General features: G+C 46.8%; 1 protein-coding gene across 4 annotated transcripts in view; it reads left to right on the top strand.

Annotated features, from left to right (window-relative positions):
- Positions 1-27183, top strand: part of PARP4 (poly(ADP-ribose) polymerase family member 4) — a 1744976-nt gene that overhangs the window by 1366516 nt on the left and 351277 nt on the right. For all 4 annotated transcript variants that reach the window (XM_069202293.1, XM_069202292.1, XM_069202291.1 and 1 more), the window contains one exon: positions 13498-13581. In XM_069202293.1, the coding sequence (XP_069058394.1) occupies positions 13498-13581 (84 nt within the window). The remainder of the gene's footprint in view (positions 1-13497; positions 13582-27183) is intronic.

The following is a 27183-nucleotide window of genomic DNA, read 5'->3' as shown; positions in this document are numbered from 1 at the left end:
TACAGCAGGTAGCTTAAAACCAAGGACCTCAGCTGCCCTACTGACCACCATAGCATAAGCCGCTTCATCCGCCAGAGCCACAGTAGCAGGAGACAGCATGCCAGCGTCTGGAGAAGTGTCCAGTCCACTGGCCTCGCCCAATTCCTGTGCCTAATCCAATGAAGGGTCATCCTGGTATTCATAAGGGTCCAGGGACCCCTCCAATCCTTACCGGACCTCGTACCCGTAGCAAATCTGACCTGGGGTGAGTAGGCCCCATTGAGGACAGATGCAGCGTCGGCTGACGCCGCTCCGACTCAGAGTCGTTGGGGGATAAAGATCGGGTCGACGTTGATAGTGGGCACTACTGGTGTCGGGAGCATAGACAATCGAACCAACGCCAAGGAAGGTCTTGGGGGTATGACCGGCGTAGGTGCGGATCCGCAAGTAAATTCGGAGGGGACCTCGGTGGCCGGAGCCGAAGCTGCCGGTGCGGAACCCGAAGGCCCCTCAACCGAACCCCAAAGTCGAGGAGCATGGCCTCATAGAACTCTTTAGGTTGGGTGGGGGTTGATCCCAGAAATTCAGGGAAGCGCAGAGCGGCTCCGGAAGCAGACTCAAAGGAGAGAGGCCTTGAGCGTCGACTCTCCTCCCACGTCGCATCAGCCGAGCGACGGGGCGAAGTCGAAGGGCGACGGGACGTCTTCGACGACTTATTACCTGTGCCCGAAGGTTTGGAGGAAAACGAATGGTGGTGTCTCCGTGAACGGTCTCCAGACCTTCCTCTCGAGCGAGACCAGGACTTACGCGGAGTTGAGCGCCCGGCCGCCATGAGCTTGAGAATGCATGGCTCGGCACTCGAAGCATGACTACGGGTCGTGGTCGCGCTCCTCGCACCACAAACAAACTCGATGCAAATCCCTCACCAACATCATGCGGTGACCGTTCTCGAAAGGCTTGAAACTGGTCTTAGGGGACATCCTGACGCACCAAAAACTCCCCAAAAATCTAGACAAAGCGATCAGACTCGGTCAAAAAGAGACCAGGGTAGATCTCTCCGGATCCGCGTGTGACACGGAAAGAAAAGATCTGACATCACTGCGCTGAGGCGACATCTATGTACTACTCCCGATGTCATTGAGGCAACTGCGAGGCCAACGACGCCCACGGGGTCGACCAACACCACCTACTGACGTGCAAGGGTATTGCTCGAAGAAAAATCTCCAGATCCAGACTAATGCCTGGGGAAAATTCTAAAGTAAGGAATCTGCAACTAGAAGTCTCTATCAGATATCAGTTTGCAGTGCGGGGAAGATGGGTGGCTCAGTAAGGAATCTGCAACTAGAATATGTCTCTACTAGATATATTGTTACCGAAGCTGAAACCCCGCAGAAAAGAGAAGGAGACACCAACTGACTCAGCCCCAGCCCTACCGGCCCGTCTCCTGCTACAAAAAGCTGCAAGAAAAGAAGAAATGCGTTCTGCAGCACCAGCGACCCCTGAAAAGCCTCCAGGGGACTGCCTGCATCACCGAGGACGAAGGAACTCCTGTGGACAGAGGACCTGTCCAAAAAGAAGATCAAGATACCAACTTTGAAGGGACTGTCACTTCACTCCACAAGCGTGAGTCCAACTGTCTGCAGTGCCTAAGTGAACCCCTGGTCCCTCCATAGAGTTCTAGTGAGAACTGACACACTGTTTGCACACTGCACCCAGCCGCCCCTGTGCCACTGAGGGTGTGGTTTTTGTGCCTGCTTGGGGCCTCACCAGTACTCCTCCAAACCCCCCTGGTCTGCCTTCCCACAAAGCGGGTACTTACCTGCAAGCAGACTGGAACCGGAGTACCCTCTGTCTCCATAGGCGCCCACGTTATTTTGCCTCCTGTTTGACCTCTGTACCTGACCGGCCCTGTGTTGTGGGTGCTGGGTGTTTGGGGTTACCTTGAACCCCCAACAGTGGACTGCCTATGCCCAGGAGACTGACTGTGTACGTGCTTTACTTACCTGCAAAAACTAACCAAACTTACCTCCCCCAGGAACTGTTGATTTTTGCACTGTGTCCACTTTTAAAAAAGCTATTTCCCATTTTAACCAAAACTGTATGTACTACTGTTTTAAATCAAAGTTCTATACTTACCTGTGTGAAGTACCTTGCATTTCAAAAGTGGGGGCAGTGGCCGAAGGGGTGGGCATCTCCACTAGCTGGGATGCCCTGGGGCGCTGTAACAAAAGGCATGAGCCTTTGAGGCTCACCGCCAGGTGTTACAGTTCCTGCAGGGGGAGGTGAGAAGCACCTCCACCCAGTACAGGCTTTGTTTCTGGCCACAGTGTGACAAAGGCACTCACCCTGTGTGGCCAGAAACTCGTCTGATTGTGGCAGGCTGGCAGAAACTGGTCAGCCTAGCACTAGGAGTCGGACTGGTATTCACTAAGATGCCCTCTGGGTGTATGTTACATTAAATTGCACACTAGCATCAGTGTGCATTTATTGCGTTGAGAAGGTTGAGACCAAACTTCCCAGTTTTCAGTGTAGCCATTATGGAACTGTGGAGTTCGTATTTGACAAACTCCCAGACCATGTACTCTTAAGGCTACCCTGCACTTACAATGTCTAAGGTTTTGCTTAGGCACTGTAGGGGCATAGTGGTCATGCACAAATGCCCTAACCTGTGGTATAGTGCACCCTGCCTTAGGGCTGTAAGGCCTGCTAGAGGGGTGACTTACCTATACCACAGGCAGTGTGAGGTTGGCATGGCACTCTGAGGGGAGTGCCATGTCGACTTAGTCATTTTCTCCCCACCAGCACACACAAGCTGTGAGGCAGTGTGCATGTGCTGAGTGATGGGTCCCCAGGGTGGCATAATACATGCTGCAGCCCTTAGAGACCTTCCTTGGCCACAGGGCCCTTGGTACCAGGGGTACCATTTACAAGGGACTTATCTGAGTCCCAGGGTTGTGCCAATTGTGGAGACAAAGGTACAGTTTAGGGAAAGAACACTGGTGCTGGGGCCTGGTTAGCAGGGTCCCAGCACACTTTAAATCATAACTTAGCATCAGCAAAGGCAAAAAGTCAGGGGGAACCATGCCAAGGAGGCATTTCCTTATAGTATTGCTTGGGTATCTGTTCTAAGGTAAGAATTCTGCAAGTAGATGTCTCTACCAGATGGACAAGTTACTTTTCTTTGGTTGCTTTCCCTGGTAGAGACAGTATCTAGTTTCAGATTCCTTACCGACCCACCCATCCTCCCTGCTCTGCAAACTGATTTCTAGGAACAGGGACTCCCCTTTCATGGACTTAATTATGGCAAGCCAGTTGTCAGTGTTCTTCGTGGCTCTGCGTTTCTGGCATTGAACATTGTGAAAAGAAACTGACGCCAGTTGACAGCGGTGGTTCATTTATAGAACCTGCAAAGTCATATCCGGCGTGGACGACGTCCGACACTGAGCCAATTGATGGCACTTAATGGCACTGCTCGAGAAGGATCGCCGGATCCAGACTGACGCCTGGGGTAAGGCGTCTGCAACTAGATATTGTCTACCAGATAAGGCGTTACCAAGGGTAAGTAGCTTGTCCGCCACTGCCATTGTACAATGGCTGCTGCAACGGTCTCCCTCTGTCAGTAAACCGCCACTATAACAATGCCTGCAGGACTGTAACATCTAAATATTGTGGCGGGAGCCCGCAAATCTGATGGCTAGGAAGAGCACTCTGACAAAGCAGTCAGCAGTTGAACCGACTTAACGGAGTGCTTTGGTCCGCCGCCACAGCGGAATGGCTGTAAAACCGTCAAGATCTAAATCAGGCCCAAAACAATTAACTCACTGAATTATCTACGTGAAATACAAATCTGTGATCTGCATGGTAAACATTGTGCTTTGCAGTAAGCACATTTACCTTCTTTCTTTGAGGTGAATCACAGCCTCCACCGAACAAAACTTTGACCTTTAAAAGCTAATAAATAATAACCACAATTAACTTGACATTTTTATTAACGCCTGATAATTGCAGGTCGCACAAAGAACTCTGCAGCAGGTGCCTGCAACTCTGTTTAATATTCCAAAGTGAAGTGCCCCTGAATTTTGGGCCTAGTGCGGCAGTACAACCCTAAAGTCGGCACTACTAATATTATTTAATTTACTGGACATTTGCTGAACTCCTGAGTAGGAGTCACAGATGTAGGAAAGTACCATCTTTCTAACATAGTTACCCACACTGTATGCCTGATGTCAATGTGTTTAGACTGTAGTTCACTGGGAATCCTGCTAACCAGGACCCCAGTGTATGTGCTCTCTCCTCTAAATTTGGTTGCTGGTAAACTTTTTACACCCTCAATTGGCATACTGGTGCACCTATGTAAGTCCCTAGTATATGGTACTTAGGTACCCAGGACATTGGTCCCTCCAGGGAACCCTCATGGGCCACAGCATGTATTGTTCCAACCAGTGGGGGGCATGCTAACAGTGCCTGTAGGACTGCCAGTGCATCCTGCGTGAAATGGTGCACGCACCTTTCACTTAAGATATAAAGCTTGCCTTATATCCTGGTCACTGCACTTAGACATTGTAAGTCCCCCTCTAGTAGGTCCTTCATCCCAAGGGTAGGGTGCATATCCCTAAGTGTGAGGGTACCCTTGCATGAGCAGGGTACCCCCACAAACCCCAGACTCCCTGTAAGGGCAGGGAAGCCATCTTAAGCTATGTTGTGGACTAGTCAACACAGATGGCCCAACTACGTAATGGCTTTTCTGAACCTAGGCACTTTTGGTATCAAGCATGTTGGAATCGTGCAACTACACCAATTCCAGTAATAGTTTCATTATCTCCTGGACTCTGGGGGTTCCTTAGAGGATCTCCAGTTCTGCCTGTGCAGCCTTATGGGGTCTGGCTGCCAGCCCATGTTGCTGCCTACCTCAGGCCTTCTTGCTGGTGAGCCTTGTTCAAGCAGAGGAAGGCAGAACAAAGAATTTCTTGCAAGGGAGAGGTGTGACCACCTCCTCCTGTGTATTAGGGGCTGCATTGGGCTGGCCTCTGAGCACCATCAGACTGCTTTGAAGGGCACATTTGGTGCACTCCTTGCATAATCCGGTTTGCACCTGTTCAGGAACCCCCGATTCCTGGTCTGTCGCGAAACTGCACAAAGGACAGGGAAGTGACCACCTCCTTACCAGCTCCTCCCCCAGAGAGGTGCACAGAGCTCTGCCAGGTGGCCACTTGATTCTGCCATCTTGAAAATAAAACGTGCACAGGCCCATGAGAGCATCCGACTGGTTAGGCCAGGTAGATGAGATCCCTGACCCCCTTTGATGGGTTGGTCACTTCAGTAAGTGACCAACCCCCTTTTTGGGTTATTTAAGGCCTCCCTTGTGGGTGGGTCCTCAGATTCGTCGAACAAGACTCTACAAGGAACGCTCTGCAAGAGGGCTTCTGCTTCTGGCCTCTGAAGCTGCTGTTGGTCTGCTTTGGAACCAAAACAAGTCTGCTTCTGGTGGGAAGGGTCCCATTACAACATTGTTTCTCCAGATCCTGCAACATTTCTGCAACATCCATGGCTTGCGTCCTCCAGTTTCTCAAGAACTCTGTTTGCACCTGAAAGCACATAGGAATCTCCCCTGGAGTGAAGGAGTCACTCGTCTGCATCTGCAGGCATCTCAAGGCAAAGATAACTGGCTGGTGGATTGTGCTGTCCCTCCTGTCTTCTGATCCACCTGGGAGACTGTGGGCCCCTGCTGCAGTTACTTGAATAGCAGACCTGTGCACCTCCACTGTTGCTCTTGCCAAGGCTTGTTGGCTCTTCATCCACGCTATCTTCTAGCACGAAGAAGCCCCGGCCTCCAGTACTCTCAGAAGATCAACTCCTGTCCTGCAGGTCCTGCAACATGGGAGTTCTGTTTTGTTGTGCTATTGAGGCCTCCTTATGACTCCCTGTGTCCTTCACCTGTGGGTCACTCGTGGGGGCTCCAGTGAATCCTCCTGGCCTTCCTGCGCGCTGAGGGTCAGTCCTGACTCCCCCTCAAGGTCAGCGTCTCCTGGACCTTACTGGTCATCAGAAACTTGCAAATACATCTTCAACTCCTGCTTCCATTTGCCAGTGATTGTTGGTGGCCTCGCTGGTCACTGACCCTCCTGCAATCCAGCGACCGACAAGGAACAGCTCATAGGCAACTCTTAGGATCTTCTGTAGCTCCTGTACCACGCACCTGGTTGACTTCTTTCACCCACCCGCAGGACCTTCACCTCTAGGAGGGTGGGCATTGCCACCTGCACAACCTGGGCACCTCCAAGTGTGCTGGACTCTGTCTCCTCCCTTTTCATGTTTCCAGGTCCGGAATCTGTTCCACCAGCTTGGTCCACAGGTGGCAACAGCAGCTGGTCATCCGAGGCTTGCACTGACTTCAGTGAGAGTCGTTTCACCCCTATGCATCCAGGTTCTCTGGTGTAGGTACTCCTGTGTTCTGGGTATCCTCGGGTGGGTACACTCTCCAACCTTCCACTTGTCTGCTGGTTTCCTCAGGGTCTGCTTGTAAGGGTCCTAAAACACACAAACTCCAACCACTACTTCCCTGAGTTAGTCTGTGGGACGACTGAGTAGGTAATCCCTCTGCACCTGGTCGCTGGGAACACTTGTTGTATTTACCTGTGGTATTTTCATCCTTCTTCAGCTCCTAGCTAACTACCATACTCACCTTGGTTGTGTTAACTATTTTGCCTTCCACTTACTTAATATATGGTTTGGCCCCCCGTAGGGCCCTATGTTATTTCTGCTGATTATTTTGTGAATATATTGTGTGTAGATATCTCCAACGAGAGCTATACCAATACTAGTCAAGTAGTAGTGCTGTTATAAAAAATCCTTTATATTTGCAACACTTGTGTGGTCTTTCTTGTGAGTGAGTTACTGTCTGAATACTGTCGTATTTCAAGTGTTTTACATTCCTCTTGGATAAGCTTTAGCTGCTCCCTTCAGCTACCCCTAGAGAGCTTTTCCCATCTGGACAACTATTCATTATCACTAAGGGTTGCCTGGACTTAGTATAGAGTGCCACACCATAGGTGTACAACATAAACTGAGCCAGCCTCCTACAACAGAGCCTCAGGGTTCAGCGGACCACAAGTCAAGAATCACTGCTTTAATCCACATATTGTTTGATTCATTTGAAAAAAATTGATATCTTTGAGATTTGTAGAGTAAGTGTACAAAGTTAAATTTAGGGGAGGAGGGCCATGAAAATGATGAGTAGATTAGCGGTTTAAAATAAGAAAGTGACCCAAAATAAAGGTATGAAAGGGCAAATGTGCCTGGTTTGATATAACAATGCCTTTTGAAAAAGTGAAGAATTTCAATCTTGAAAGGTATGGAGAGAGAGGGAGGGAGAGAATATGGCGATACGTCTGTGTTGGGTAGAGGGAGGCGATGACCAAAGAGTCTGCAGATAACTAAGTATAATGCATGCCCCTGCTAAATCAGGAAAGGTTATCTAGTGGTTTAATGATCACAAAGAAATATCCTAAAAGTCCAGAAGGATAAAGTAAGAGTGGGTCCGTAGAATGTACAAATTATGCAGCAATCATAAATTGAGAGGTGGAATAAAGTGCTTGTCTGTTGGTTGGTTAGATTGTAGTCCTTGTGGTCTGAGAACGGTCTGGTGGCTACGGGCAGCTGTTCATTCCAAAAGTAATGCGATTCCAGTGGAGACAGGTGCCAGTTTTAAGACGTCCCGGGAGCTCGGACGCTCAGGGGCCATGTCGGCGGAGAGTATTGTGCGATGATGATGCAAAGGTGATAAAATAAATGGCAAAGGTAATAAAGAGGGAAACACTGACTCCACCTTCGATGGGGAGCAAAAGCAAAATAGTGCAATATATTTGTTAAAAGTAATCCAAAACAAAAATTTGCCATGTTTGGTCTTGATTATTGTTAGTCCTTGAGAGGTCATAGGTGTGACGTTTATTGAATAGGAGTGAGTGCAGCCTTTTTTAAATGGTGATGGTAAACCAGTGGTGTGTCGGGAAACCCGTATGTGTAGTTGAAGTGTCTTATTTTGCTTGGTAATCAGTCCTGACATAGCTTATGGTAAGATAGATTTGACCCACATAGCGGGATTGCTAGAAAACACAATAAAAATATGATACATTCTGCAGTATCTAAGTAATCATTCAGCCTGTCTCAAACTAAAACATGTTACAGAAATGCCTCCAGGATATTCCCCTAGACATGACGGTGGTTCGATGACCATGGCAAAACCCAAAAGGTATAGGGCAATCCTGACTCATACCCCAGCCCTTCTAAATGGTTTAGAAATTTTTATGTTGGTTAGTATCCTTGCAGTTCGAGGTTGTACAATATTTTCTACCAAATGCTAGGAAAACATTCCACACCACTGTTCCCCAGAAACCTTCCATTAGGGATGGTTTTTCCAGTGCGTCAAAAAGCCTTCTCATTATGAATTCTGGCTAGTATTTCCTCCACCTCTAAGTTTGCCTGATGAAGAATGGTAAACACCCTTCTTAGGTTGTAGGAATTTGATCTGCCAGGAATGAAGCCCATCTGATCAGACAACATAAAAAATAGCACCAGCAGGAGTTGCCTATCTGTAAGTGTCTTTGCCAGAACCTTACTGTTAGAGTTGATGAGGGATAGCAGCTTATATCAACCTCAGCTCACAGGAGGATTGCCAGTTTTCATTGGTAGTATAATGAGCACCCTGTTGGTCGAATCAGTCAACCTCCTCTTCCTTAGTGACTTAACCCTCATTACTAGTGTCTATCTTGAAGCATTCATCTTAGGTCACTACAAGTAAGCTAATGCTGTCTTAGACATAATTGGGTAATTAGGTACACTCACATTCTATTTCAGTATGTTTGAGAGTCGGGTAATGTCAGTGCCCTCGTAACCTACACCTGTGCCAAATGTTGAAAATCAGATCCAGAAAGTACCTGCTAACCCAACCATAGATATTACTTTACTACTTTTCAAAACAATAAACCACCGCATTCCTGACCCTTGTTAACAACTTGTTGCACCCACTGTCACTGAAAATGTCCCAAATGTCGGGTCTGTATACTCCCTATTCTCAGCAGTCCCACACCTCCACAAACAACAACCAGCATTTACGCTACAGAGCTCACTCATGGGTAATGTAGTTTAGTGATCAATAGGGCAACGTTTTCATTTCCCAGTTTTCAAAGGGAATCACAACCCTACAGCATGCAGTTAGAACTATTTGACTTGCTACTCTTAACTTGCTGCATCTGTTGCCAGTGCTGCCATGTTCAGAACAATCCCACAAGTTTTAAAGATAGGGAAACACAACATCCTTTTAAAGCCTGACCATACGGACAGGCTGATGAGTGGTGACTTAAGAGTCACATGAGAAAACCAGAACACTTTCTTTTTCCTTCTGCATTCCATATGTTGTCCCTTATTGGTTGATTACGCAATTTATAAAGCGCATGGGTACCCATCAGGTTTCCCAGCGACAGCTAAGGTTACCGTAATCATCAATCAGGACTCTAAGAGCTATATACTCGAATGTTCAAACAGCCAAGTTTTCTGCAGTTTGCGGAATTCCAAAAGGGAGTTACAGTCTTTCAAAAGTAACAGGAGGTTATTTCAGAGTTTGGGTCCTAAAACACTGAAGGAACGACCGCCTTAGCAAACCCTCCATGTTCTAGGGACAATAGCTAGATTCTGGTAGCTTGGTCAGAGGGTACGCCTAGGCAAATGGCAGGTAACTTCAGGGCTTAAATAAGGAGGGGTAATGTTGTGGAGACATTTATACATGAGGCAGAGTGCTTTAAAGTGTACCTGTTTGTCCACAGGCAGCCAATGGAGGGATTTTAGCAAGATGGCACAGTTAGTAAATGTGCTGCGTGAAGCAAAAGGCATGCTGCAACGTTCTGTACTATATGAAGATGTTTTAATAAGGCTTTTGTTACTCCAAGATAAAGAACGTTTCTGTAATTCAGCCTTGACATAACTAAGGCTTGGATTACGGTGCGCTGGGCCGTAAATGGAATCGAGTAAATAACTTTTTTCAGCCATTTTAAAACAGGTGGCAGGCACCTTCGCTATTTGTTGCTTCATTGACAGCTCCTGATCTAACCACACTCCCAAGCTTTTTACTGAGTAGGCAGGGAGTGGAAGAGCACCCAAGGATGCCAGCCAAAGGTGCAGGTCCCATGGTATAGAGGACTTCCCGACCAGTAGTACCTCAGTCTTATCACCATTCAACTTCAAGAAGTTTGCGGACATCCAATCTGCTACTTGCTGAAGACAAAGAGGAAGTGCAGCCACGGTTGACTGATCCTTTGAAGACAGAGAAACCACAATTTGGGTATCATCCGCTTAGGAAAAGAGAGTGAGGCCAAAACCCTTGACAATGTCAGCCAGTGGCCTCACATAAAGATTAAAAAGTAAAGAGCTCAAAATGAAACCTTGAGGCACCCCTGAGGTGAGAGCACATGGCTTAGATCTACATTGATTTGAGTGGACCTGAAAAATACTGTCCTCCAAAAAGGATTTAATCCAGACGAGTGCCTTACCCAGTATGCCCAAGCCATCGATTCTCCTGAGTAATATATCATGGTTGACAGTGTTGAAGGCCGCACTCAAGTTCAGAAGCAGGAGTGCAGCTGCCCCTCCACCATCCAATTTATGTCTCAGGAATTCACTGACCCCAAGCAATGGAGATTCAGTGCTATAACCTGCAAGAAACCCCGACTGAGAGGGTTGGAGTAGATCATTCTGTTCTTTGAGTTGTGTTAATTCCAGATTCACGTTTTTTTCTAACAGTTTTGAAAATATAGATTATAGAGATGTAGGCCTATAGTTGGATCATACTCATAAATCAGCATTAGGATTTTTCAGCAAAAGGGTAACTAAAGCTGTTTTCCAGCAACTAGGAACTACCCTATTAAGTAGGGACTGATTTAATACGTGGACAATGAACTCTAGATTTTGTTGAGAGAGCTTACGTAAATGTCTGGGGGGGCACCTATCCAAATGGGAGCCAGATCTCAAGGTCAATAAGGAAAGCTGTACAAAAGATAAGTCAATAGGCTCAAAGTATGATACTAAGGTCCCAGCACTAGGGCCACCAGTAGGTTCATGTGCCTTTACAGTGTATAAAAAGGTTTTTTTAATAGCCTCAACTTTATTGACAAAAAAGTCAGAAATCTCATTGCACTGCAGTTAAGAAAAAGAGATGTTAGGGGTTAGTTTGGAAAAATCCGAAAGTGAGTTCACCACCTTTTAGAGTGTCTTAGGACAATATTTGGTTTCTGTAATGTTCTCTATAAAGTGAGCGACCTTAGCTTGTCGACAGTTTTTCTGATAAGCTCTTAAAGCATTTTTATAAGTTAGCTTGTCACCTTGAAGATAAGATTTACACCAGATTCTCTCTAACTATTTACAAACTTTTTTCCCCTTATATAAAGAGTCTGTAAACAATGGTGCCGGGGGTAAGGATCTGTGATGGTGCTTACAGTTAATGGGCACCATCATATCTGCAGAGGCTCTAAGCCAATTATCTATTTTTTGCACAGCGCCTTCAACTGAATTATCTAAGACTGGCAACAACTCCTCTAGCAGCACATTTCATTTCTGAACATCAAGCTTAGCCTAGCATCTCCCATGGGACGTTTAACCTTGTAGTGAAGTTGGGAGGTTATTGAAGGCTGTTGCAGTTTTTTGTCATGCTGCTTCTCTTTACAGTGTGCACTATGTCATCCATTAACTGATTTGGAAAAGTTACAAACTTCTGAAAGGATGATGTTGTGCTCCACGTAAATGTGAACATCAATTTGAAACTCTCGTACTATAAGACCTTTTTCCCATGCAAACCTGAGGATTCTATCTGTTTCTCTAAGTAAAATAACTTTGCTGTTTTTGGCTTCAGTGATCTACTAGTAGTTGGTTGAGCTTTCAGAGACCTGCGTGCCCTCTCAAACTAGAAGTGTTTGGAAAAGGAGCATCCTTTTGACATTATTCCCAGAAACCTTTAGACAAATTCCTCCATTTTCCCTGTTTGTTGTTCTCATCAATCCCAAGCATTCAGATGTGGTTCCTTCCTGAGCGTCCTTTCAGATACTCAATCTTTGCTTTGAAGCTTTGACATTTGTGACTCTAACTTACAGATCGCTCCTGAGGTAGAGGTCTCTGTGTCCTCAAGGTGAGAAATTTGGTGTCACTTGCCCAAGTCTACTCTTATGCTTAATATTTTCTACCTCGCATGTCAGTGCATCTAGTTTTGAGCCAGTGCCTTAAAAAATCGACTTCAGTTCTGTGAACAAAATCTTTATACAGCATCATCATGTTGTAGTGTTTAACCCTCCCCATTTTTAGCCTCTGGCTTGGTCTCCAGTATTAAGCACTCCCTGCTCCTTCTTGCCCTGAAAGGAAAGCTTAGTTTGTTGCTTATTCACTTTCCTAATGAAGAAAGGTAGGAACCTGCAAAATACAAATTAATTAGTGAAAGCTAACAATACAGCTGGGTTATGCTTGTTCCCCAAAGGTAGTCAAACAATCAGTAGAACCCCAGAGTCACAATCTTGTAGTATCCTGGTGTCCCACAAACAGTTACACTCTAACCCTCTAACAGTGGTGCATCAAAGTAACACTTTGTATTGACCAATTCGCTAAATTACATTCACTTGTTTATTCAATCCAACACAGGTCTAGGTTGGGCTCTGTCCCTTTGATTAGGATCTCTGGCCCATCTATTTGGTTGTCACACTCCCTGAAGACAAGTGTTGCACCAGCTGCTGAGCTGAGCTCACTAGCAAGCCATGCAAAATTCCAGCCACAAGCAGGAGCACAACCTCACTGGAGACACAACTAATAAGATAGTTGCCACTCTGGGTATTGTGCCACAGTCATCTCACATGCTTAACTGTACCGACCTAATTAGTCATGATCCAGAGTAGTGGCAGCATTTGTCCCAGCCTTGATTCAACATCCTGATCTGCTTCACTCAAAGTCATCAGGAAGTGGCCACGTCCCACTCAGTCTTCTCATGGTGCAAACCTGACAGCAGGGTCAAATATCTTACAGCTGCGTGATTATTGCCTAGGCCAGTTATCTAGTGGCCTTGCAGCTTAGGACCTGGCACACTAGCTAGGCACTCCAAATACCAATCTCCATGCTAAGTATTGAAACCACAGATTAGTGAGTGATAACTATTTACAAACTTGTGTTCCTTTTGCAGTGTGATTCCCTTGGTATAAAATCCACTCTCCTGAGTCCTGGCATTGCGGGCCTCGACACATCAGCAGTCTGAATGGCTATGCTCAGGGCTCCACCCATTTCCACATATAGCACCAAAGAAACTCTAAAGCATCCCCAACAGCTATGCAGTTATCGATGAGTACTCTGTAGGAAAGTAATGTTCTAGCATGGCTTAGTCTCAAAGCTCACATTTGATCTGCTACCTTTGTTTGCTGCACACATGTGCCCCTTCCTATGAATGTTGCTCTAGAGATAAAATCCCTGTTCATTACAGTGTTGCCTTATCTATTTCAGATGATGCAAACTGGTGGTTCAGTTTCTGAAATTGGTTCTGGTTTCTTTGGGAAAACATCTGCAGGTGGCTTTGGTATGGGCCAGGTAAGTGATGGTGAACAGCTACATTTTTGCAGACACTGAAAGGCAGGAAATGAGCTCAAACATGTTTTAAGATGCATATCCATCACATGTAGGTGTTCTTTATCAGCCAAATGTTTGAAACATGTCATTCATCATGGCAGTCATCCTGTGTGATATAACCTTATTGTCTGTAGACACATCCGATATTTTGTACTGCAAAACGTGAAAGCATTTTACATTTTTGTTATCTGCATCCCAGTCTTAACAATAAAATATTTACTCCTGACAAAGTAGGAGTTTAATTAATGTAAACCTTGTAGTTATTTAAAAATATTGATAAAAATAAACCACCAACTTCATAGAACAGGAGCGCTGTATCTCATCAATAGAAGCTGAAACAAACTGTTAGTCCCAGATCATACCATATTAACAAACATGGCTGTTTGTTTTTAATACTGGAATAAATTAATTAATTAGGTAGGAGGAGATCAGAATTAGTGCTCTTTTATCCCCAATGATCAATTGCACATTCACATCCAACCTCACCTATAACCACACTTCTCTTATAGTAGCAAAATAGAGGCACTCAACAAACTTAGGGCTTGATTAAAGGTTTGGCAGACAGAGAACAGTCTGCCAGGGCGGTGAAGAACATTACCTCCATCATCCTGGCAGACTACTGTTGTCCAGATTAAGAGATGACTGCTGGCCCAGTGGTCATCTCTGTACACTGAAACGAACCACCATCATAGCAGTTTCTTTCAAGGTACAAAAGGTTTAGTTGATGGCTACTTTTGGTTCTGACTGCTGTTCACCAAACGTTTCCAAAGTTTATGTTTCTCAGAAATCGTGAGTTGGTTTCTGAAAAACAAAACACAAATGAGCCCCACATAATGAAAGGTTTCTGGCAGGGTGTAGGAGACTTTTTTTGTCCTATTCTGCCAGGTTTTATACTAAGGGTGATGAACAGAAAAAAAGGATTGTCCACTATCCACCCCAAAGAAGGCTCTGGTGTTATGTCCTTCCTCTGACTGCCCTTAGGCCGTTGACTAAGCTGGCTTCTCATGCTACTATGGTTTAACATAGTGTAAACAGTTTTGGTGGTTGTGACTTTAGAATTTACGCATTGTACAACCTAAGTTGACGATGATAAAAATGTTTTAGAATTGTGTTTTTTGCCAAAAAAAATAACAGAGCGACTAAGGGTTTTCATCCCAATTTTTGTTGCATTGGAATCTTATCTAAAAAGTGTAATCTTCCTTTCTGTTTCAGGTGGCATCTTCCTCTTTTGGCACAGATGCCTTTGGCAGGGCTGAGGACAGTGGTTGCGTTTTGTTTCTTTTTCTCAGTCATGTGGTGTCAGTAAGGTGTTCTGGGCCATATTCTAAATAAATACCTGTAACTAGAACTGATATTAATTGCAGTTATTTTATTCTGACAGCAGATTATTTTGAAAACAGAGATGCTGCTTTTTGTTGTGTCATACTTATCTGATTTTGCAACTGTTTTTTCAACATTCCACTGCAAGAATGTACCACGTCACCTAATAGTCCTTTCAAAACTACAGAATTAACACCAAAAAACAAAGTTAGAAAAATATTTATTCACAGAAGAATAAACTGCTGTAGAAGCATCAGATGGTCTCGGCTTCTCAACCAACCTGCTGAGGGGGAAGAACTCCACTCAGACAGGGAAGATGTTAGAGATGAGGGGAGGTTCCTCACCTAACTAAGGAGAAAAGGATCCCAAGATCCCTGTCTCCAAGGATAGAACTCACTAGATCTCCCACAGGGAAGTCCAGCTCCTCTGGGAACATTAGGAACAGCCTCAATGAAGAGGACATTCTTTTAGCAAGGATGGCCAAAAGGTTAGCCTTGGAGCAGCAACTCCCGGCTATAGAAAGGGAGAGAGCAGAAATGGGCTTAGCACCCATTAATGGTGGCAGCAATACAAATAGGGTCAGAGAGTATACTGACATCCTAAAAATCCCCAAAGGGATTGGCTCAAAGTATGAAGAGAGTGATGATATCACCAAGTGGTTCACAGCTATTGAGAGGGCTTGTGCAACCAGAAAGTTAAACAGATCTCTCGGGGGAGCTCTCCTTTGGGAACTGTTCACTGGGGATAGACTCCTCACAGTCTCTGTTAAAGATGCAGACTCTTATGACCACAAGAAGGCTACCCTTATTGAGGGCTTTGGATTCTCCACTGAGGAGTAAAGGATTGGGTTCAGGGAGGCTCACAGCGCCAGACCTGGGTTGATTTTATTCACTACTCAGTGAAAACACTAGATGGTTGGATAACTGGCAATGGAGTGCATGACTGTGATGGGCTTTATAATTTGTTAATGAAGGAACACCTGTTAAATAACTGCTTCAATGACAAGTTGCATCAACATCTGGTAGACCTAGGTCCAATTTCTCCCCAAGAATTGGGAAAGATGGCAGACCATTGGGTCAAGACTAGGGTGACCAAGACTTCCACAGTGTGCGACCAAAAGAAAGTGGTGACAAAGCTTCCCCAGTGGAAGGGTGGTGAGACACCTAAGGACAAAAATAAAAAGTCTTCACAAAGGCCCCAAAAACCTGCTCAAGAGAGTGGACCCAAGCCTCTTTACAGTCCACAAATGGGTATAAGGTTAAAAACCTTGATCCCAAGAAGGCCTGGTGTCACATCTGTAAACAGCATGGACACCAGTCTGGAGACATGGCCTGTCCCAAGACAAATCCTTCTAGCACTACTACAGTTAGTACTGGAATAGCTAGTCTCCAGGTGGGATCAACAGTGTGCCCAAAGCAAATCAGGGTTCAAACTGAAGCTACTCTAGTCTCTGAGGGTGGGGTGGATATAACCTCTCTAGCTACCTAACATGCAAAAATACAGGCAACAGCTGTTATTCAATGGGGCAAAAGTAGAAGGCCTGAGGGATGCAAGTGCCAGTGACACCATTGTGGAAGACAAACTGGTTTCACCAGGACAGTATTTGGCTGGACAAACATATCTAATTACCAATGCTGACAATGTGACTAGAGTCCATCCCATGGCTGTGGTGACTTTAGAAGAGGGAGGGGTTACTGACCTAAAACAGGTAGTGGTGTCTTCTGCAATTCCAGTAGAATGCTTGCTAGGGAATGATCTGGAGTCCTCAGATTGGTCTGAGGTAGAGCTCAAAACACATGCAGCCATGCAGGGAATCCCTGAACTGGTGTGTGTGGAATACCAGAGTACAGAGCACATCACAACACAGGGTGAACAAGAAGTGTTAGAGCCTGGAATAATGGCCCAACCTTCCAAGAGAAAAGGTAAGAGGACCTCTCTTCCCAGGAAGATGTCTTATCCCCTGTGGGAACTGAGTCCATGGAGCTAGAGCCATATCAGGTAGAGCTCCTGCACTCAGGGGGACCCTCAAGGGAACAGCTTTGCCAGAGACAAAAGACTTGTCCCACTCTTGAAGGCCTAAGGCAGCAAGCTGCTGCACAAGAGAAGGGAGATGTCAGTGGCTCCCACAGGGTCTACTGGGATGACAGACTCCTTTCCACTGAGGCTAGAGACCCCAAACCTGGTGCCACTAGGAGAGTGGTAGTGCCTCAAGAGTTTTGAGAGTTTGTCCTCATTTTGGCCCATGACATCCCCTTAGCTGGCCATTTGGGACAGACCAAAACGTGGAGCATACTTGTCAACCCAGAAATTGAAAGAGTTTTGTAGCTCCTGTGTCTCCTGTCAAGGCAGGTGACCACCCAAAGGCCCCCCTCATTCCACTTCCTCTGGTGGGGATTCCCTTTGAAAGGGTTGGTGTGGACATTGTGGACCCACTTGAACCACACACAGCATCAGGGAACCAGTACATACTGGTAGTTGTGGATCATGCTACCAGATACCCTGAAGCAATTCCCCGTAGTTCAGCTACTGCCTCTGCAGTAGCCAAGGCCCTGCTTGGTATTTTTAACAGAGTGTGTTTCCATAATGAGGTGGTTTCTGGCAGAGGTACCAACTTCATGTCAGCTTACTTGAAACACATGTGGAATGAGTGTGCGGTGACTTATGAATTCACCACACCATACCATCAACAAACCAATGGACTTGTTGAGAGATTCAACAAGACATTGAAGGGCATGATATTGGGCAACCTGAAAAACTCAAAAGGAGATGGGATGTCCTCATGCCATGCCTGCTTTTCTCCTACAGAGAGGTGCCACAGAAGGGAGTAGGGTTTTCCCCCCTTTGAGCTTTGGTTTGCCCATCCTGTAAGGAGACCACTGGCACTTGCCAAAGAAGGCTGGGAGAGACCTCTCCATGAGCCTAAACAAGATGTTGTGGACTATGTGCTTGGCCTCTGCTCTAGGATGCCTGAGTACATGGAAAAGGCATAAAAAAATCTTGAGGCCAGCCAACAACTCCAGAAGTTGTGGTATGACCAAAAGGCTGCACTGGTTGAATTCCAGCTAGGGCAGATAGTCTGGGATCTGGAGCCTGTGGCTCCCAGGGCACTTCAGGACAGATGGAGTGGTCCTTATCCAATCCTGGAAAAGAAGAGTCAGGTCACTTACTTAGTGGACCTGGACACTAGCAGGACACCCAAGAGGGTGATCCATGTTAACCACCTGAAACTCTATAATGATAGGGAAAATATAACTATGTTGATGGTTGTGATGCTATTAATTGTGTTTGACCAATGACTTTGTGTTTCACCACTGCGCATATTAGTTGCTCAATGTTCACCAGTAGCACATTATGGGGGTCATTACAACCCTGACAGTACAAGACCGCCAGGGCTGTTATGACCGAAAGCACCACCAACAGGCTGGCGGTGCTTCCCAGGTCATTACGACCGCGGTGGAAGCGCCGCGGTCGCACCGCCGGGGCCAGCGGTTTCCCGCCACAATGGCCCCGGTGGTAGTAATCCACCAGGGCAGCGCTGCTAGCAGTGCTGCCCAGGGGATTACGAGTCCCCCTACCGCCAGCCTTTTCCTGGCGGTTTGAACCGCCAGGAAAAGGCTGGCGGTATGGGGAGTCACGGGGCCCCCTGACAGGGCCCTGTGCAGCTTTTCACTGTCTGCATAGCAGACAGTGAAAAGCGCGACGGGTGCAACTGCACCCGTCGCACGGCCGCAACACCGCCGGCCAGCTGCTGTGTTCCGGCCGAGAGGTTGAGCGGGGATCTCCAGATGGCCGCGGCAGGGGTGCGGCTGCATTGGCGGCAGCCCGGCGGTCCGATCTTGGCGGGCAGCTTCAGCCGCCCGCCAAGGTCATAATGAGGGCCTGTATGTTTTGTTCAGTTTAGCTACCTATTGGCTTTGACATTGCGTTAGCCATTACATTTTGTATTCAGTTTAGCTGCCTATTGGCTTTGACATGGCATTAGACATTACATTCTGTATTCAGTTTAGCTGCCTATTGGCTGTGACATTAGACATTACATTTGATATTTAGGTTAGCGGCCTATTGGCTTTAACGTGGGGTTAGACATTGCAGTTGAGACATTGCAGATGAGCTGTGTTTTTCCAAGCTGTGTTTTTCCACAAGATGGACCAAGTTGTTTTCTTCACACCAGACCTTAGCTGTTAAGAGCACGTAGATTTTGTGTTTACCTCGCAATCCAGTCTGAGAACGGGGGCTCTGGAGAATTAGCCACTCTCCAAGGTTCTTCGGCTCTCACACTGAGCTTGCTTTTAAGGATGACTCTGGGCTACAGCAGGGTAGATTGAATCTGCTTTGACTTCAGACAGGAGTTAGATGTTGGTTGCCTGTCTCCCATTTGGGTAGAAAATCTCTTTCTCGCAGTTGACCGGAGTCATCAACTTGCAGACCCCAGAAAGATGAAGCTGAATATAGGCCCTACCGCCTTGCCCATTGATGATGAATTTTGACTTTTATGCTTTGCTTTGAAGTTATGCTATAATATAATCACCTGTATTTGCTGTGTACATTGCAACTGAGAAGTACTTTGATATAATTTGCTTTCATTGCTGCGACTACTTTTGAACGTGTGCTTCCAATCTACTAATTTCGTCTCTCAGGAGCCTTGTGGTGGGGAATTAATAACAATAAATGTCTTCTTTAAACTCAGAAGTGCATTCCAGAGAGGTTCTGTAAGCTCAGTTATGAGATAAGAGGGAAAGCAGAACAATGGTTACTGATGAGGATCAAGAAGCAAAAAGTGAACCTTTCCCTGACCTCCTCTCAACTGACCCTAAGGATGGGTCAGTACTTGGAATTGTCTATTCAGACACCCTCTCTGCCCAACAGCAAGCTGACTGCAGGCAAGTCCTACATCAGTATGCTCAGCTTTTCTCTTTTACCCCTGGTTAGACACACCTGTGTACCCATGATGTGGACACAGGAGACAGTTTATCTGTCAAAAACCACATTTATAGACAGGCTGACCAAGTCAAGGAGAGCATCAAAGTGGAAGTCCATCAGATGCTGGAGTTAGGGGTATAAGAGCGCCTCTGACAGTCCCTGGGCTAGCCCAGTGGTCTTGATCCCCAAACCTCATACCAAAGACGGCAAGAGAGAAATGAGGTTCTGTATGGACTACAGAGAGCTCAACTCTGTTACCAAGACAGACGTACATCCCATACCCAGAGCAGACCAACTAATTGACAAATTGGGTGATGCCAAATTGCTAAGTTCTTTTGACTTAACTGCAGGGAACTGGCAAATTAGGATGGCACCAGGAGCAAAAGAAAAGACAGCATATTCTGTACACCCGATGGACAATTATCGGTTTACTGTTATGCCCTTTGGCTTAAAGAATGCCCTTGCCACCTTCCAAAGGTTGGTGAATCAAGTCCTTGCTGGCTTGGAGTCCTTTAGTGCAGCATATCTAGCTGATATTGCTGTCTTCAGCTCCAGTTGGCAGGATCACCTGGTCCACCTGGGGAAGGTTTTGTAGGCCTAGCAATCAGCAGGCCTCTCTATTAAAGCATCTAAGTGCCAAATAGGGCAGGGCACAGTTGTACACCTGGGCCACCTTGTAGGTGGGGGGCAAGTGCAACCTTTACAACCCAAGATCCAGACAATTCTGGACTGGGAAGCTCCAAAACCTTGACTGAAGTCAGGGCATTGCTTGGCTTGACTGGGTATTATCGGAGGTTTGTGAAGTGGTATGGATCCATTGTGACTCCCCGCACTGAACTGACCTCAAGGAAGATGGCAAGCTCAGCACCAGTTCTCAAAGCTCCAGATTATTCTAGGCAGTTCATTGTGCAGACAGATGCTCTGAACATGGGATAGGAGTGGTCCTGTCCCAAAGCAATGGTGATGGCCTTGACCAGCCTGTTCCTTTCATTAGCAGGAGGTTACTCCCCAGGGAGCAGCATTGGAGTGCCATTGAGAGGGAGGTCTTTGCTGTAGTTTGGTCCCTGAAAAAGTTGAGACCATACTTGTTTGATATTCACTTTATTGTTCAAATTGACGACAGAACGCTTAGATGACTTTTGCAAATGAAAGGTGAGAACCGTAAACTTTTGATGTTGTCCATATCCCTACAGAGGATGGACTTCGTAGTGGAACACAGATCTGGGACTGCCCATGCCAATGAAGATGGCCTTTCCAGGTTCTTCCACTTAGATAATGAAGACTCTCTTGGGAAAGGTTAGTCTCATCCTCTTTTGTTTGGGGGAGTGTGTGTGTAGGAAAGTGCGTCCCCCCCACTTTTTACCTAGTGTTGATGCCAACTTTGACTGAAAGTGTGCTGTGATCCTGATAACCAGGCCCCAGCACCAGCGTGTAGGAGGCTGGCCTGGTTTGTAGTGGGTACCTAATATATACTTTATACCAGGTACAGTTATCCGTTATTAGTGAAATGTAGGCAGTGTCTAGAAGCCAGGCTCTCTATAGGTAGCTGTAGCTGAGCAGCCAAGACCTATCTAGGAGACAAGCAAGCTCATGCAGTACTACTGTAGTCACACTCATGAAAGTAGATACTCAGTGTTACAAAAATAAAGATACTTTATTTTAGTAACACAAATGCCACAAATACCATAGAGACTATACTCCCTTAGGAGGTAAGTAATACACATATTATATACAGTAGTATACAAAAACAGGTGGGTGTAAAAACAATTAGAAAACAGTACAAATAGTGAAAAACACAACAGTTAGAAATGGGCCTGGGGAACACAAACCATATACTTAGAAAGTGGAATGAGAATGTCGGTTTCCCACCTAGGCAAGTGTAGTGTGTAGAAGGTTCCTGGGAGTAATTGAAAACACCAAAGATAAGTGCTAGAACCCACCCCAGAGCCCAGGAAAGTAGGAGTAAAATACGGGAACGTTCCCAGAACACAGAAACACCAGAAAGAAGATTATGCAAGAACCAGAAGAGCATGCAAGACACCAACAGTGGATTCCTGTACCTGAAGACCTGTAGAAGAAGGGGACCTAGTCCAAGAAGCACAAAAGAGTCCAGAGAGAACACAAGCCCCTGCTAACCAGGATGAAGGTGCAAAACAAGAACTACTGGTGAAGAACAACAGTCAGTACTGCACCAAAGAAGATGGATGCGGGTTCCTGGTTGGTGCAGATGATGTCCCACGCCGGATGAAAGATTGCAGACTGGTTTGTGTCGCTGGAGTCTGCCAACAAGCCTTGGCACACGCAAAGCTTGCAGTTAGCAGAAAATGGCGCTGCCTGGCACCAGGAGGGACCTTGTGGACTCTACCTAGGAGGGGAGTCGGAGGGGGCTCTCAGCAACTCAGAGAGCCCACAGAAGATCAGGCAGCGCGCACAGGTGTCCCACATCATGAGGACAAAGGAGGTGCAAAAGGAGGCCTACGCAGCACTACAACAAAGGATCCCGCACTGCCGGAGAACCATTCAGGAAGATGTGCGTCGCAGGATAGATTGCTGGGGGCCGGAGCTGCGCGGTGCACAAAGAACTTCATGGAAGGATGCCAACAAACCTTGGCAACTGCAAAACATGTGGTGCAGGGTGGTACTGTCTTGCGTGGGGAGGCAAGCTCTTACCTCCACCAAAGTTGGAAAGTAGGACGTCAGGATCACTTCGGTGCACAACCCGTGATGCAGGATGCACGCAACTCGTCAGTAGAGGGGATCCACGCTGCCGGTCGCCGATGCAGAGAGGTGCCTACTGAAGCAGGGGAGTGATGCCTTCACTCCAAGGTAGATTCCTTTGTTCTTCTGGTGCAGGCTGAAGACAGGTTGTCCTCTGAGGATGCACGACCAGGAAACAGTTGCAGTTGCTGGTAGGAGCTGAAGATACAATATTGCATGAGTTGTCTTTGTTTCTTCGTTGCAGTTTGTAGAGTTCCTGGAGGGTCCAGATGCAGTTTCTTCGATGAGAAGGTGAAGTAAAGGATGCAGAGGATTCCTGCTGGAGTCTTGAAATCCAAATCCGAAGAACCACCCTAAGGAGAGACCCGAAAGAGCCCTGAAACAGGGATTGGTCAGCTAAGCGGGTGAGCACCTATCAGGGGAGGGCTCTGACATCACCGGCTGGCACTGGCCACTCAGATGCTCCCAGAGTTCCCTGCCAACTTGGAATCCAAGATGGCAAAATCGAGGGATCCTCTGGAGGAGCTCTGAGCACCACCCCTGGGGTGGTGATGGACAGGGGAGTTGTCACTCCCCTTTTCTTTGTCCAGTTTCGAGCCAGACCAGGGTCTGGGGGTCCCTGAACCATTGTAGACTGGTTAATGCAAGGAGGGCACCAAATGTGCCCTTCAAAGCATTACCAGTGGCTAGGGGAGGCTAAACCTCCCAAGCCTGTAACACCTGTTTCCAAAGGGAGAGCGGGAGAGGGTGTAACACCCCTCTCCCAAAGGAAATCCTTTTTTCTGCCTTCCTGGGCTTGAGCTTCTCAAACAACAGGAGGGCAGAAACCTGTCTGGGAGGTGGCAGCAGCTTGGGCTGTCCGGAAACCCTCAGAAGGCTGAAATGGCAATACTGGGGGTCCTCTAAGGAGTCCCCAGAGTGCATGGAATCATACAACCAATGCTGGCAAAAGCCTTGGTGTATGATTCCAACATGTTTGATACCAAACATGCCTATGTTCGGAGGTACGATTATGTAGCTGGACATGGGTATTGACCTATGTCCAATACACACGTGAAATGGCATTCCTGCACTCACAAAGTTGGGGAAAATGTGCCTGGAGTTAGTGGGGGCACCTCTGCTAGTGTAGTGGCGCTCTCACACATCCTGTCCTCACGCACCCTGTCCTCTGGGCTAGAAGGCCTGCCATAGGGGTGACTTATAAGTGACCTGGTGCAGTGAAGAATGGAAGTGAAAGGGTGCTTACACCTTTTCACACAGGCTGCAATGCCAGTCCTGCAGAACCCTTTGGGCTCCCTACGGGTGGCAAAATATGTGCTGCAGTCCATAGGGTTCCCCTGGAAACCCAGTGCCCTGGATCCCTTGGTACCATATACTAGGGGCTTACATGGGGGCACCAGTATGCCAATTGTTGGATGAAATACAATCATAACAATTACCAACAACTACATTTAGAGGAGATAGCATAATCACTGGGGTCCTGGTTAGCAGGATCCCATTGAACACAGTCAAAAATAGTGACAAATAGGCCAAAAGTGTGGGTAACCAAGTTAGAAAGAGGCTACTTTCCTACAGCCCTGGAGCCTGAAAAAAGAGAGGCAGGCAGGTACAAAATTGACCCCTATCCAGACTTCAGATGAGGATCCCACTGCTCAGGGAGAGAAGTCTGACCCTTGTGTGGAACCTGCACTGGAGGAGATGAGGGCTGAGAAAGCTAAGCTTTTAGGTGCAGGAGGGCCCACCAGGGAGGAACTAAGACTAGAACAGAAGTCCTGTCCTTCTCTTCAGAGCCTGAGACAGCAGGCTGCTGCTCAGGAGGCAGGGGATATCAGTGGGACCTATAAGGTCTACTGGGACAATAGCCTCCTTTACTCTGAAGCAAGGGACCCCAAGCCTGGTGCCACCAGGAGGTTATCATCCCTCAAAAGTTTAGGGAGTTCCTACTGACCCTGGCACAAGATATCCCCCTTGCAGGGCACTTGGGGCAAAGCAAAACTTGGGACAGACTTGTCCCACACTTTCACTGGCCTCATATGTCTGAAGAGACAAAGATTTTCTGTCACTCCTGTGTCACCTGTCAGGCCAGTGGTAAGACTGGTGGCACCCCAAAGGCCTCCTTCATTCCACTCCCAGTGGTTGGTGTACCCTTTGAGAGGGTGAGGATAGACATTGTTGGCCCCTTAGACCCTCAAACTACATCTAGGAACAGATTTATACTGGTGGGGGTAGACCAATGCCACCAGGTACCCAGAAGCAATTCCTCTTAGGACCACTACAGCCCCTGCAGGGGCCAATGTCCTCCTGGGAATCTTCTCCAGGGTCAGTTTTCCTTAGGAGGTGGTGTCACACAGAGGTTGAAACGTCATGTCTGCATACCTAAAAGCAATGGGGAAGGAGTGTGGTGTCACATATAAATTTACCACCCCTTACCATCCACAAGGAAATGTTTTAGTTGAGAGGTTTAACAAAACCTTAAAAGGAATGATCATGGGACTCTTTGAAAAACTAAGAAGGAGATTGGATGTCCTATTTCCTTGCCTCCTCTTCGCCTACAGGAAAGTTCATCAGAAGGGAGTGGGTTACAGCCCATTTGAGTTTCTGTTTGGACATCTAGTTAGGGGTCCACATGCTCTTGTAAGGGACAGTTGGGAGCAACCTCTCAAACCCCCCAAGCAAGACAAAGTAGATTATGTACTAGGCCTAAGATCTAGAATGGCACAGTACATGAAGAGGGCAACGAAAAACCCTGAGGCCAGCTAAGAACTGCAAAAGCAGTGGCATGACCAGCCAGTACAGAAAGTGTGGGTCTTTGAGCCTGTGGCTCCCAGGGCACTGCAAGATAAGTGGAGTGGCCCCCACACTATTGTGGAGAAGAAAGGTGAGGTCACCTATTTGGTTGACATAGGCACAGAAGAAGCCCCCACGGAGTGCTTCATGTGAACCCCCTAAAGCCTTACTATGACAGGGCTGACATGACTTTTCTCATGGCAACTGATGAAGGTCAGGAGGAAGAGAGTGACCCTCTCCACAACCCAGTTGATAGTTCATTGGCAGAAGTAGGTCTTGCTGAGTGCCTCTCTGACCAATACAATCTGACTGCAAAAATCTCCTCAGTCAGTTCTCAGAACTCTCTTCTTTAACCCCCTGTCAAACCTCCCAATATGAACCTGACATTGACACAGGTGGCGGTTTCCCTGTAAAAAGTCAAATCTTTAGGCTTTCTGCCCATGTCAGGGAATGCCCCAAAGCAGAAGTGCAAAAGATTCTAGAGCTAGTAGTCATCGAGCCTTCAGACAGCTCTTTGGCTAGTTCTGTAGTCTTAGTACCCAAGCCTCACTCCTAAAATGGGAAAATAGAAATTAGGTTTTTTGTTGACTACAGAGGCCGCAATGCAGCCACTAGGACTGATGCTAATCCAATCCCTAGGGCAGATGAGCTGATAGATACTCTGGCTGCAGCCAGGTATCTCAGCTCCTTTGACTTGACTGAAGGATATTGCATATCAAGTTGCCTGATGCTTTAAAACCCAAAACAACATTCTCAACACCTAGTGGACATTATCACTTCACAGGGACGCCCTTTTGGTTTGAAGAATGCCCCTGCAACATTACAAAGGCTGGTGAACCAAGTTCCCCAAGCATGGCAAGCTGCAGTGCAGCATATCTACATGATATAGCTGTCTTTATCTCCACCTAAGAGGATCACCTGGTCCATCTTGGAAGTTTCCTGGAGGCCTTAAAAAAGGCAGGCCTCACGATCAAGGCACCCAAATTAGAGATGGTGCAGGGCATGGTGGTTTATTTGGGCCACCTGGTAGGTGGAAGCCAATTCAGCCACTACAGAGGAAAATCCAAACCATAATGGATTGGGTTGCCCCTACAACTCAAACCCAAGTCAGAGCCTTCTTAGGCCTGACTGGGTATTACAGGAGGTTCATAAAGGAATATGACTGTATAGTATCCCCCTTGAATGACCTCACATCCAAAAGGATGCCCAAGAAGGTCTTATGGACAGCTAGCTGCCAAAAAACCTTTGATGACCTAAAACAGGCCATGTGCTCTGCTCCCATTCTCTGAAGGCCTGACTACTCAAAAACAATTAATTGGCCAGACAGATGCTTCAGAGATAGGGATAGGGACAGTACTTTTCCAACCTGTTGCTTTTATAAGTAGAAGGTTGACCCCCTGAGAAAAGCGCTGGCCAGCCATTGAGAGGGAGGCATTTGCTGTAGTCTGGGCATTGAAGAAATTGAGGCCATACCTGTTTGGCACTCACTTCCTTGTTCAGACAGACCACAAGCCCCTCCTTTGGCTTAAATAAATGAAAGGTCAGAATCTCAAACTGTTAAGGTGGTCCATCTCCCTACATGGAATTGACTATTCAGTGGAACATAGAACTGGGAGTAACCACTCCAATGCAGATGGACTCTCCACATATTTTCACTTAGACATTGAAGACTCAACTGGCAAGGTGAGTCTAATTGCCCTTCGTTTAGGGGAGTTTGTGTAGGAAAGCCCCCTCTTTCTGGCATAGTTACCCCTAGTAAGCACTATCTATATACTGCAATACAACGTAACACAATATGCATGTACTGGGTGATTGTGT

This window comes from Pleurodeles waltl, chromosome 8 (genome assembly GCF_031143425.1).
Source record: "Pleurodeles waltl isolate 20211129_DDA chromosome 8, aPleWal1.hap1.20221129, whole genome shotgun sequence".
Taxonomy (NCBI): Eukaryota; Metazoa; Chordata; class Amphibia; order Caudata; family Salamandridae; genus Pleurodeles; species Pleurodeles waltl.
Note: the sequence above shows the minus strand (reverse complement) of the source record. Positions and strands in the feature narration are given on the sequence as shown.